Source organism: Ochotona curzoniae, unplaced genomic scaffold (genome assembly GCF_017591425.1).
Source record: "Ochotona curzoniae isolate NIBS_2020 unplaced genomic scaffold, NIBS_Ocur_1.0 scaffold_4701, whole genome shotgun sequence".
NCBI lineage: Eukaryota > Metazoa > Chordata > Mammalia > Lagomorpha > Ochotonidae > Ochotona > Ochotona curzoniae.
Genome location: NW_024467122.1, coordinates 30236466 through 30250325, shown reverse-complemented (window position 1 = coordinate 30250325; position 13860 = coordinate 30236466). Strand labels below are relative to the sequence as shown.

The 13860-nt window shown below is 36.8% G+C and overlaps 1 protein-coding gene across 6 annotated transcripts in view; it reads right to left on the bottom strand.

Moving 5' to 3' along the window:
* RALGAPA1 (Ral GTPase activating protein catalytic subunit alpha 1) overlaps positions 1-13860 on the bottom strand; it is a 195868-nt gene that overhangs the window by 78539 nt on the left and 103469 nt on the right. For all 6 annotated transcript variants that reach the window (XM_040968824.1, XM_040968825.1, XM_040968826.1 and 3 more), the window contains 3 exons: positions 10636-10744; positions 9300-9410; positions 3077-3145 (listed from right to left, as the gene is read on the bottom strand). In XM_040968824.1, the coding sequence (XP_040824758.1) occupies positions 3077-3145; positions 9300-9410; positions 10636-10744 (289 nt within the window). The remainder of the gene's footprint in view (positions 1-3076; positions 3146-9299; positions 9411-10635; positions 10745-13860) is intronic.

Sequence of the window (13860 nt, the reverse complement as noted above, 5' to 3'; positions counted from 1 at the left end):
GACATAATGTTTGAAGAGGTATCCAAAATTCTTCTAAGATATTCCTGTCAAGAATATTTAAACTGAGGCCATATGCAACATCAACATCTCACATGAACGCTGGTTCGAGTCCTGGCAGTTCCACTTGGCTCACATTTGCAAAGTGAACCAGCAGATAGAAGATCTATCGATTTCTCCCTGTCTCTATCTGTAACTCAGCCTTTCAAATAAAGAAATCTTCAATAGAATATTTAAGTGTAATAATGAAGAAATGTAGTAATACAATCACAATGGAACACTGACTTTTTAGACTGTACTTTGTAAAAATGTCAAAGCCAAGAAATACGGAAACATTAATGATCCATTTCAGAATATAAAATGACAAGAACAGGTATTATGATAGAATGCGATGTGTGAGGATTTCCTTTTGCCATAAAAAGCATTTTAAGTAAAATATAAATAAGACACTTATGCTAATCTTAATTTCCTAATGGTGTTGACTGTAGTGTGGCTATTTAACAGAATTGCCTAAATTGTAGGAAAACATATTAAAGTGTTTTCTGAATATTCACATATTCAGAGACAAAGCAAATGTAGTAAATAATGAATTTTTGTCCCTTTCTTACAAATTTCCTATTTTTCTATAAGTGTAAAATTGGATTAGAAGAAAAATTCCAGTTTAAAAGTTAAATCAAAGTTCTTATTTGATGCTTCTAAATAAAAAGAAACTGAACTTTAGTATCTATTAATTTCTGTTCAATGTCCTGCTGATGGTAAATTTTGTGAACTTGAGTGACTCAGTTGTCTTTGGTTCTACAGATTTCAACCCTTTTTTTGGCACCAAAATACACTTAATGTTTTGATTTCATTTCTTCCAAGAATATCTGAAATATCCTCATACAAGATTACCTTCAAATTACACGTAAAAGGCACACATGAAACATACATCAATTTCTTGCTTAGATTTAGATCCATTCCTTAAAGATGAAGAATTTCGCAAGAGTTACATCATCTGTCCAGATGAGATTTACAAAGAATACAAAGAAAAAAATAATTCTGAGGTGAACTCATGGACTCAATGATCTAGAAAACAGCAGGATTAATTCGGAACGGAATATGTAAAAATACTGGGACTAGGTTCATACATGTAATGGTGACATCAGACTTCTATAAACTAATGGCAGAACATAAGCACTAAATAAAATACATGTGAAATTTTAGCACAATATGAATAAGAGGTATCGGGACCAAGTCCTAGGGAATAGAAGTTAAGATTGAAATCTGACAAGCCAAAGTAACAGTGTAATCTTCAGAGGAAATTAAAAGAACTTAGAGCAACCTTGTCTGACAGTACTCTCTATACAGTGTTGGGGATGGTTTGTATCTGCTCATGTAGTTACTGAGAGTCACAGGCAGCTGGTAAAAAGTCACAGTGTGACTTGATATGGAAGACCAGGACAGACTGTGCCTGGAATCTGAGGTTCAGAGATTGTTGGTGCCAGAGACAGAGGTGAGATGTTGTAGGCAATGGTCTGTAAGTGGGCCGAAGCCCAAGACTCGGGTTGAGACCTGCAGGCGAAGGTCTGCAGTGGGGCAATGGTTCAGGGTTACAGAACTGTGTGCTTTAGGATATCCTCGACATACTCACACACTGACTTGTGTACATCAATCACACTGTAGTTCAATATCACCAAGCCCTAGCTGGTTAATATCAATATGGGATGTAGTGATCAACATTTGTACAGCACCAACTCCAGTAATTTGACCCCCCAAGAGTTCAATAAGACTTGGGCAGTGAGCATTCGAAGTCGACCTCCTTCTGAGAGAAAGGGGCTTCTCTAGTTGCCCACTTTCATTGTCATTATCTGTATCTGTCTATTTTCTTACTTTCTCAGCTGCACATCGCCCCCTCTCCAACCCTATTCATGCTATGCTAGTTGTGGTACTGAGTACATGAAATGTGCAAATGTGAGACTTAATTTTTAATGTAAACATTTGGTTGAATTTATTTAAGACATATTTATTTTTATTGCAAAGTCAGATATACACAGGAAGAGAAAGAGAGGATTATCTTCCATCTGCTGATTCCTTCCAGAAGTGGCCACAACGGCCAGAGCTGTGGCGATCCAAAGCCAGAAGCCAGGAGCTTCTCCCAGGTCTCCTACACGTGAAGTGGGGCCCCAAAGCTTTGAGCCATCCTCTCCTGCTTTCCCAGGCCACAAACAGGGAGATGAATGCAAAGCAGGATTGCTGGGATTAAAACCAGTGCCCATATGGGATCCTGGCACATGCAAGGCCGGGACTTTATCCACTAGGCTGCCATGCCAGGCCCTTAGCTGAATTTAAACTTAGAGCCATAGGCAATTTTAGCTACCATGTTGAACAGTCAAAATCTATGGTATCTTCAACACATCATATATAATGTTTGATGTGAAATTAAATGAAACAAGTTAGCAAAAAAAAAAAAACCTTGGTGATAGCTAGATATTACTTTTAGCAAATGAAGACTAATTACAATGTATTAATCTTTAACAGATTTTTATCACTGGTGAAGAAATGCAAAAATTTAGGAAAAAGATAAAAACTGTAAAAAGATCTCAATAAGAAACCCTAGAATTAAAACATACACTATGTGAAATAATTAAAGGAACTTCATAACGAATGTACTGAGATAAAAGCCACCTTAAAGAACTTTTTGGATGGCAAAGGCAATGGCCTCTCCAAAGACGTGTATGTCCATATTACATGTCCTCTGCTTATTGGAAACATCTGTACTTTCATATGGCCTTCACCTTCAAGGGAGAGGATTCCTCAGAGTTCATTACCAGGAGTAGATAATACCATAATTCAGCAGAATGTCAGATAATTTTAGATGGACAGAATGCTCTTCATGGTTTCTGGCAAATTTGACATTCAAAGATTATCAAATGACCATGAAATCTGAACTGAAATAAAATTTAATTATATTTAATGGAAGGGTGTAATTTCATACTAGCGCAGATTTTGATTACAAGGTTCATGGATTTTCACCATGTAAATATACTCCCAGGTTCAACTAGATAATCACATATTAAACATCAAACATAATCAAAATTACCCTCTTGTCCATTTCATAAGATGAAGCTTCAGTACTTGGCAATAGATGGGTGATGGTGGCTATTAGGATCTGTAAGTGAAAAAGTAAGTAAATAAAAGAGCTCAAAATATGCAAAATTAATGATTCATCTTAAGATGTAATTGCTATGCTACAGTGATATAAAACCCTTGGTGAAAATTTATTTCAACTACATTCACAGTAATTTTTAACGCATAAACTTTTCAAGTTAACGTCATCATCAATCACTTATAATGTTCATTATACAGAGCCACAACTACTTGTACACATAATTCTGTCAACTAAAAATGGATATTTCCCTAATTCAATTCATAGGGAGGACCAGTATACAGAAATATGAAGATAATTATGTTCATTACAGAAAAATTAGAATAGACAAGCCATCAAGTTTCAGATTTCAGAACAATTTGGATTTCTGCATTTTGTATTACAGTGTTCAGTCCATCAAGTCTGTGTGAGTATTCCAAAACCAGACCCCAAATATCAGAAGCAATGCTGATATGGAGCATGCTGGATACTCAAGTTGTATATGTAAATATGTACCATTAAAACAGAAAGAACTATGCTGCTTTTAAAATCAATACATATTACATACTGAAGATTATATGAATAAATGTGATATAAAGAATATTAAATTTAGAAGACATAAAAGGGGCAAAATATTTATATAAACTGCTATCTATTTGGGAAATTACTAGCTTCATTCAATCACATATGTGCTTATTAAAAATACACTTGGCATACATTTTAACTTTTTGTCATTTTATTTTCAATTTCCTCTACCAACTTGTAAATTTTTACTAAAGACTATGAAAAGCCGGGCTTACACATACAACTCTGAAAAGACATAAGAATGGCTAACAGAAATATGGGAAAAAGCTCAGTATCACTAGTCACCAAATCCAAACTACAATTAAGGAAGACTTTGGTCCAATCTGATGGTGACTATAAAAAAAACAAACGTGAGAAATCTGTGGAAGTATATTTGTCCACTAAATATTATGCTCTTTGTACTTTGTGCTTGCTGAACTCTTTGTTTAGTGGACAGTCTTTTAAATGCAAATTAAGCATATGCTATCTCAAAAGTGAAGAAGGGGGAGTAATGCAGAGGCAGAGGACAACGGAGACAAAGGAAGGTTTAAGTGAAAAGGGGAGGGAGAAAGAAACATTATATTTTCAGACTTTTTTCTACTTGTTATTGGCTGAATTCCTTTCTTGTTTGTTTAAGATTTATTTTATTCTTATTTGAATTGAAAAGCAGATTTATAGAGAAGGTGAGACAGAGAGGAGGAGATCTTCTATTCACTATAGTTGCAATGGGCACAGCTGGGCTGACCAGAAGCCAAGAGCCAGGGGCTTCCTCTGGGTCTCCCACATGGGTGCAAGGGCCCAAGCATTTGACCCATTCTCCGCTGCTTTCCCAGGCCTTAAAGAGGGAGCTGGTTGGAAGTGGAGTAGCTGGGACAGAACCAGGACCCATATGGGATGCTGGTGCTGCAGGCTGAGGCGCAGCCTATTATGCCATGGTGCCAGCCCCTAATTGGTGAATTCTTTACCTAATGGAGTATTAAGGGGACATAAAAATATGTCATTGTAAAAAACTTTTAAAATAATAGTAAGTAAGGAGGACCAGGGGCGGGATCATAAGCAGGAGGAGTTTACTCTTAAATATATATTGTGATATGCATGAAATTTCCTTAGCTAATAAAAATAAAAGAAGGGCTGGTATGTTGGTACATAAGTTTAATCCTCCATCCTGTAGCCCAGGCATCCAAATGGGAACCGGTTCTACTCCTGGCTGTTCCATTTTGGATCCAGCTCTCTGCGTATGGCAGCCAAGGACAGTGCAAGTCCTTGGGCCCTTGCACCCACGTGGGAGACCTGGAAGACGTTCACGGCTCTCAGCTTTGGATCAGCTCAGCTTGAGCTGTTGCAGCCATTTGGAGAGGAACAGCAGATGGAAGATTTCTCTTTCTCTCTCTCCTCCGCTCTGTAAAAAAATTGTAAATAATATAAAAGGAAGAAAACCCTAAAAAAGAATAATACCTATAAACTATATTGAAACAAGCTTAAAAAAGTAGAACTTCTATAAATTATAGATGGGAATATAAATTAGCATAATCATTATGGAAAACAGTTTGCAGGTTCTACAAAAATTAAAAATAGAACTGCTGTATATTTCCGCAATCCTACCTTTGGGTATATAGCCAATAGAAATAAAAACACTGTGTTAAAAAGACATCATCACTTCCATGTTTACAGCAGTACTTTTAATAAAATGATGATTTTTATCCCAAACTTACAAAATCAACATAAATGTCCATCAGTACATAAACGGAAAAAATATGAAAATGACATATATACACACACAGGGTGCAAAATTATACATCCATAAAAAGATGAAATTCTGTCATTTGTGATATGAATGAACCTTGTAGGAATTATGTTAAGTGAAATGAGAAAAACACCAAAAATATGATCTCATTCATATGTGAAATTTAAAAGTCTACTATCACGTGCTGAAAGTGAAATCGTGGTTCAGAATACATTGGAGGGACAGGAAGAAGGAAAGGCAGAGGAAGGGTGTTCAAGCGACACAGCGACACTGACCTACAGGAGAGAAAAATCAGTCCCGGTGTTCCACTGCAGTCTGGAAACTACAGCTATCTACACAAAATGCACATTGAAAAAGAAGAGAAACTCCATGTTCTTACCACATAAGAATCACAAAGATTTAAGGGGATGAATATGTTAATTACCTTGGTGGTTAAATGATGATTACACATGTCTAGGTATGAAAGTACTTGTGAAATATGGGATTAAAAGATAACAAAGACTGTGCATATCTTGGAGAGAAAAAGAAAATTTCAAAAATATACTTTTTAATACATAAGACTTTAATAGCTAACATAATCTAGTGTATTAGCTGCACCTGCTAATATTGGTAATAGGGCTTTCATGCCAAATATTGCAAGTAGGTAATTATTAGTGAAAGGTTCCACTATTTGGGGATTATACTTGTTCAATAAGCAGTGGGTGGGAAATAAACTCTGAATATGCTTCCTAATCATATTTATATATAGGTGTATATATAGGGATATATATAAAGAAAAAAGGTAAGGATTTATAGGCTTTCAAATGAAAACATTTTGCTTACTTAAAAAGAACATCACTTTTCAGAAAGAACAATCCAATCTTAAAGTGTAACCCTTTTCAAAAGTGTTAAAATTTACATTTTTAATACTAAATACATATGCATGTTCACACTGACATCCAGCTTTTAGGTTCCACATAAAATTGTTATTAGCTGCAGCCAATTTTAAATATTTACATCCCAGTTTTTATATGCCAGAAAGCACTAAATGCCTTATACTTCTTATTTGATCTTAACAGCAATTTTTTTTAAAAAAAGATTTATACATTTATTTAGGAAAGTCAGATATGCAGAAAGAAGGAGAGACAGAAATATCTTCCATCCATTGATTCACTCCCCATGCGTCCACAATGACCAGAGCTGAGCCAATCTGGAGCCAGGAGCTTCCTCCGGGTGTACCGGGTAGGTGCAGGGTCCAAAGGCTTTGGGTCACAGTGCTTTCCCAGGCACATAAGCAGGGAGCGGAATCAGAACTTAAGCACCCAGGACTCCAACTAGAGCTAATAAGCGATGCTGACACTGCAGGTGGGGGCTTAACCCCTGCATTATGATACTGGCCCTGCAAAGAATATTTTTATTCCAAAAATACATGTAAAACAAAAGAGTAAAGCGGGTGGGTCAAGCAACTTCCTCACAGTTGAAAAATTATTCAACCACACAGCCAGGGCCAGTTAAACTTATGTATGACTAACCTCCAAACTATCTTAGCCATATTACTCTATGTACCTCAACAGATACTTGCAGAATATTTCCTTCATGAAAGTTGCCCAGGCTTAAGGAAAAATAAAGAATGTTTGGGAAAGAAAAAAGAAAGAATGCTCTGGCATTCCAGCAACCTGTATCAGGGCCTCGGTTCCCATCCAGCTCCCTGCTGTTGTGCCGGGGGGGGGGGGGAAAGCAGAAGACAACAGTTCACATACCGAAGAAATTCCAGGTCCTGCTTTAAGCCTGGTCCTGCCCCCTGCTGTGGCGGCCATTTAGGAAGTGAGCCAGCAGAGGGAAGATCAAGGGTGGGTGTGTGCGTGTGTTTCTCTTGCTGATACTCTGCCCTTCCAGTAAATTAAAGTAGAATAACTTTTAAATAAATATGTTCTTTTGTTCAAGAAGAAAAAATATTATATACATTAAAATATATACAATCACTTGGCCTCATTCAATTTTTTATCTGCATACTAAGTTATCTGCATGTATAAATTTTTTAAATTTTAATTTTTATTGGAAAGTCAGATATACAGAGAGGAAAAGAGACAGAGAGGAAGATCTTCCATCCAGTGATTCACTCCCCATGTTGAAGCAATGGCCAGAGGTGAACTGATCTGAAGACAGGAGTCAGGAGCCTCTTCCAGGTCTCCCATGTGTAAAGCTTTGGGCCGTCCTCCCCTGACTTTCCAGGCCACAAGCAGGGAGCTGGATGGGAAGCAGGGCTATTGAGATATGAACCGGTGTCCATATGGGAAGGATCCCAGCACGTGCAAGGCAAGGACTTTAGTCACTAGAATATGGTGCCAGGCCCATAGGTATAAATTTATTGTACTTCTATATTTTTGCTATTGTCTTTTTATAAATGATTGCTTTGGTTTATTAAGTAGAAAAATTTGGGCCCGATGCAGTAGCCTAGCGGTTAAAGTTGTTGCCTTGCACATGCCGGGATCCCATATGGGCACTGGTTCTAATCCCAGCAGAACCCCTCTCATCCAGTTCCCTGCCTGTGGCCTGGGAAAGCAGGTTACGATGGCCCAAAGCTTTGGGACCCTGCACACATGTAAGAGACCCAGAAGAAACTCCAGGCTCCTGGCTTCAGATTGGCTCAGCTCTGGCTGCTGAAGCCGCTTAGGGGAGTGAATCAGCAGATGGAAGATGTTCCTCTTGGTATATATGACTTTGTAATAAAAAGAATAACTCTTTAAAAACATCTACTCTGTATAATACACTTTGTAGCACTACATGTACCACATTTAATGCTACAATAGAGACAGAGAACATGATGGAGCTGGAGGGAAGGGCATAACTTACCTTCAAAAACTTTTTAAGAATCCAGTGACTCTCATGATATCTCTCTAAGATAAGGTGACTGTTAGAGTGAGTGGCACACGGTAGGTACTTGAAAAACATTCTATTTTTTTTTTTCCTAAAGATGTCATAAGGATACACAGACAAATTCTGACTGGGGAGAGCAGGGAGATTTTTACTTTCGGGGACGACAGTGTTTAAAGCGATCAATGAAAGACGAAGGGGTTAGAGAGAAGTCAAGCTTTTTAAATAGGATGCAGAGAGCAAAGGATTTGTTTCAGTGACCGAAACAGACTCAGTTGCCTTGAAAACTCAGCACTGCAGAGGAGTGTGTGTGTGTGTGTGTGTGTGTGTGTGTGTGTGTGTGTGTGTGTGTGTGTGATTCTACAAAGACAAGCTGGGGCCGCGTGTGCAGCCTTGAGGTCTCGGCTCAACAGGCTGGTTACGTTCCGAAGTCAGAGGAAAATCATGGCTTTGTTCTTGTTTTGTTTGAGGGGGGAGGTAAACGGCATGGTTAAGTCATGTGAATAATCCTTGAAGAAAAAGACCACACAGATGGGAATAACTGCTACAGGGATCTTGCAATATCTCAAGTGGGGAAAACTGAGGAGCTAAAACATGCTAGGCATTATAGGAAGTAAAGGATATTGAATAAGAATGGGAAAAAAATCATAAATCTTTGCCTAAACAGAAAGGAGTACTGTCCTAATTTTGGGAAATACACACACACACACACACATATACACACATATACACACATATACATACACTCATATATATATAGTGTTTATGAGTGTTTATATATACATATATTGTGTGTGTGCATATATACGCATCAAATGTGCGTGTAACATTTTTTTTCTTCAAAAATATAATATCTTCACTTTGCCCCAGAGAATGCAATCTTGCAACATAAATACAAATGTCATGAACTTTGATTTCACAAGAAATGGGACTACAAAGGCCATTAAACCATCAGATTTGAAACATAAAATTAAGAATCATTCATAAAGTCATAATAAAGAATAAAAAATGGCTTACTTGAATAATCTTCAAGGGAGAATCAGGCTGGTAAATCTGAAGTCTAGGTACATAGTGAACCAGCATATGAAGCATATTACAAGCAACATGGGCTACTGTTTTATTAGTAAACTGCAATGATAACAAGAAAACATTATTAGAAAAATCAAAGAGAAAAAAAGGTACAGTACAGTAGCCAGTACCTTATTCTTTAAGGTACTGTCTTCTAAAACATTTGAAATTCACATGTTTCTTTTTGGCACCCTACATTTATGAGTGTTTATTAAAGTGTAAGGAAAATAAATCTACAAGTTTCCAAATTTTTAAAAAAATATATCACACTATTCCAAGACACAAGCACATTTTTTAAAATAATGTCTGGCTGTCCTTATTAAAGTCTCATATGTTATCTCCAACAGCCTTTATTCCAATAATCTTACCAGCTTTCCCCCATTGCAGTCCACTATTCATAACACCCGAACAACCTTCTAACGTACTGCTCTGACCCTGACATGCTCTGCACCTCTCAGACAGGTCCCAAAGGCATAATGTCACACTTATTATGCTTTTCGATCCATGTCCCGACTTTACCTCCTGCCCAGGTCATGAGAAAACACTTCAGCTTTCCCAAGTACAAGATCAAGGAACAAGGTCAAAGTGAGCACTGCTTTCTTGAACTCCACCACTACTCCTGCCTTTTATATTTTATTACTATTCCCTTTCAATCTCTTAAGTACTTACACTTTTAAATTTTTGACAAACTTAACTTGGCCAAGCAACGTGCCTAAACAGTATATGTTGGTATATTTTAAAGTAAATCTTCCTCAGAAATATTTTATGATGTATTAATGCTCTGAGCATTACAAATCTTAAGATAAAAGATCATATTATCATGAATGAAAATATCCATTTATTCAAATTTTCAAAATAATCAAGACTACTATTTCTGCGCAAATGCTTTTTTGGACACAAAAGAGACACATATTTAACTTGAATGATAAACCTAAAAGTTGAACATCTGAAGAATTCATGAAATAAAAACATTACAAAAATACTAGCTAAAAAAAGCAAGCATGCAAAAAAAAAAAAGCACATAATTTCCTTTTTAAAAATTATTCACATGTATCCTAGGGACAAAGTCAAATAAATAAAATTTTAGATAATAGAGGTCATGGCAGAAATACCCAAAATTTAAGAATGGTACCAGACTTAAGAACTATAATCAAAGTAATAATAAAATAACTTATCAAACATTTATTAACTGTTTTATTCCCTAAGGACAAGATAAAACTAATATTAAGAGAAAAAAGTTGTGTATTCAAGACTATTTTAGTATATTTCACTAAATTGTCTTTACCTTTAGGGAAACACAGATTACATTCAGAGCTTCCTTAATTTGAGGATGATGAGACTCATGGACAAGTTCTTCACAAATCCAAATACCTAAGCTGCAAAGGGCTATACATCTGCAAAAAACACCGACACAAATAAAAGTGGATGAATCGTTAAATGAAATCCACTCACTACCACAACAAACATCCATGATCAAATGACACAGGATAAACATGGTATGCATTAAATGAATTAACAAAGTTATTACTATATATATTTACTTGCTGACTAAGGAAAAAAAGTGAAAGTACATTCCCCAAACGCTAAGCCTAATTTCATTATAACCTACCAAGACCACAGACTGGGATAACACACAGCATCTTTCTAGCAAATACAAGTTAATACATTGGCAATTCAATAAAGCAGAGTGTAATTTTATTGGCTGGCAACAGCAAAAGAATTTAAGTAAAAGACAGGAAGCTGATAGAATTAGTGAAATATTGTTGTATTTTTAAAATTTAATACAGCTATGAATTCTTTCAAAAACAAGTTGTAAATGCCAAATTAATACAATTTGTATAATCCTGATATAGTAGTAGAACCTGCAGATTTTCTGTTCTGTCCTCTAATGCCTTGTGAAGATTCATTTCCCTAGTACCACTGACTTCACAAAATTCCAGTCAAATATTCAACAGTTCTAAGTATAAAAACAGTCAGCTCCTAATATCCTTGTATACATGTAAGTCCTAATATGGATATTCTTTTTAATTTTTTTCAAAGATTTATCTATTTTCACTGGAAAGACAGAACTACAGAGACAAGGACAGTCAGATCTTCTGTCTTCTGGTTCACTCCTTAAGTGACTGCAGCGGCCAAAGCTGAGCTGACCCAAAGATAGAAGCTAGAAACTTCTTCTGGGTCATGTGGGTGCAGCGTCCCAAGGCCTTGAGCCATCCTCTAATGCTTTCCCAGGCCACAACAGGGAACTGCATGGGAAGTGCAGCAACTGGGACACAAACTTGCCATATGGAATGCTGGCACTTGAAGGTAGAGGATTAGCCAGTTAAACCATTTTCCTGGCTCCGATATGGATATTCTTAACTTGAATTCATAGTACACTAAATTTCAGAACAATTCAAAGCAGAAATATGTTTCTTTTTGAACAGGCCCAAAACAATAAATTCATTCTTTTGATTCAGAGTTAATATTACTAAATTGTTATTAGCAAAACTACCAGAAATTCTTGTAATGAAGTCTAATGCTTTATTTCTTCTCCACAGTTGCCCATAAATCATAGGTTACATAAATAGACCTAAATAACCAGGGAGTTATTGGATCTGGGAGTCTCATCCAGATCTCTCTCTTGGTTGGCAGGGACCCAAGTTCTTGGGTCATCTTCATTTTCCAGGGAAAAGGGTTCCAAGTGGAGTAGTTGGGACAAAAGCAAAACAAAACAAAAAGCAACTAGAACCCCTATGGGAAACTGGCATCAGAGCTGTTCAATCTGTCTGCTACATTAGGCCCAAAACAAAACTTTTTCCTTTCTGTCACTCATGTGTTGGTTACTCAGTGACGCACTTTTTTTTCATGGAGCTGTAATCTGTTGTTGTTGTTGTCATTGTTGTTGTGGCTATTCTAACTCATACCAGTTGTTGACCTTGTTTCATGGCCTCTCACTTATGGTAATATATAGTGATGGAGTACTGGGGTCTATCATACACAGACGTGGGGGTACAATGGAACATGCATCCCTGCATCCAGACGAAAGAGGGATTCCCAATGAAACTATTGGACATGTGTAGACAAAGGGATGCTGGACTGTCTGACATTGTTTGTACCAACAATGTTGGGGTACACTTAAATAAGAGACTGATAGAATTATGATTCCTTATGCAGGACTACACTATTGTAACAAAATGGGAAAAATCTGACGGGGGTGGGAGCTTGTGGGGGAATCTCAGCCTATACAAAATTGTACCACATAATTCAAAATTCAAAATAAAAATATATTTTTAAAAAAAAGATCTCTTAAAAGTATAGAAAAGTATCAGCTTTGTGGCACAGCAAGTTTAGCTTCTGTGTGTGCTGGCAGCATTCCATTTGGAGCATTGGTTCAAGTCCTAGCTGCTCCAACTTCTAATCAGCTTCCTGCTAATGTGACTGCGGAGAGAAAAGAGAATGACCTGAGTACTTGGACCTCTGCCATTCATCTGAGAAATGGGACAGAGTTCCTGGCTTCTGGCTTCACCCTGATCTAGCCCTGCCCATCTGGTCAGATGGCAAATGATCCAATGGATAGGAGCTCTCTTTTTCTGTGTCTACGTGTCTCTCTCTGTTAACTTTGCCTTTCACATAAATAAAATAAATCTTAATAAATGGAATAGGAAAATAAGGTAATGTTTCTATCCGGGGTTTCTCCAGTGAATGTAACCTCTTGTGTTGACGATTCCCAAGTCTACCTCTGGAGAGCTGTGTATCAGAACGCTAGAATATATATCATGACTGTCAAAAATCAGTGGTAGGATGGGTTGTTTACATTTGGGGGGACCCATTTTCACATCTGTAAAACTAACAAAAAACTTATAGTTAATGCAAAACTTGGGATAAAAACATACAGCACTTAGCAGAGTGTTAGTACGTAAAAATATAACCTTGGTCTTCACAAATGTTACTGTTCTGGCAACAATCTTTGGCTCACAAAATTGGAAGAACAGGGTGATCCCATCAATCTTTCAGAATTGTGTTGAGGATGAAAACAAACTACATCCAAAGAAAATCCTTTAAAATTTAATTGCGATTTAAAGGAAAAAAAAATCTCCTCAGAATGTTTTGACTATTAAGTGAGGTAAACACGCAATTAAAAACTGGAGATCCCATTTAACAAAGGAGCTCATGTACACGATTTTTACTTGCCAAAAACAGGAATGTTTAAGTCAGAATCCAAATGGTCAAATGCATGATCTAACCGTGTTTTAAACCTTGAGCCAAGAAAAAAAAAAAAAAAACGCACGACAGACTGGAAAATAGGAAGCTGTGCAGAGATGGAAGTCACAGATTGAGGACTGTGACACAGACTAAACATTACCAACATACAGTACAACCCGATGACATCTCGGAAAGGAAAGGTACAAAGTACTCCTGCAAACTCTTAAATCTCAATGTTTTTTCTCTTTTGGAACTGTCTGGTAAAACAGAGAAATTACCACTTTCAAACTCTTCAGAAATTATTAGATATAAAAGCTAAAGATCT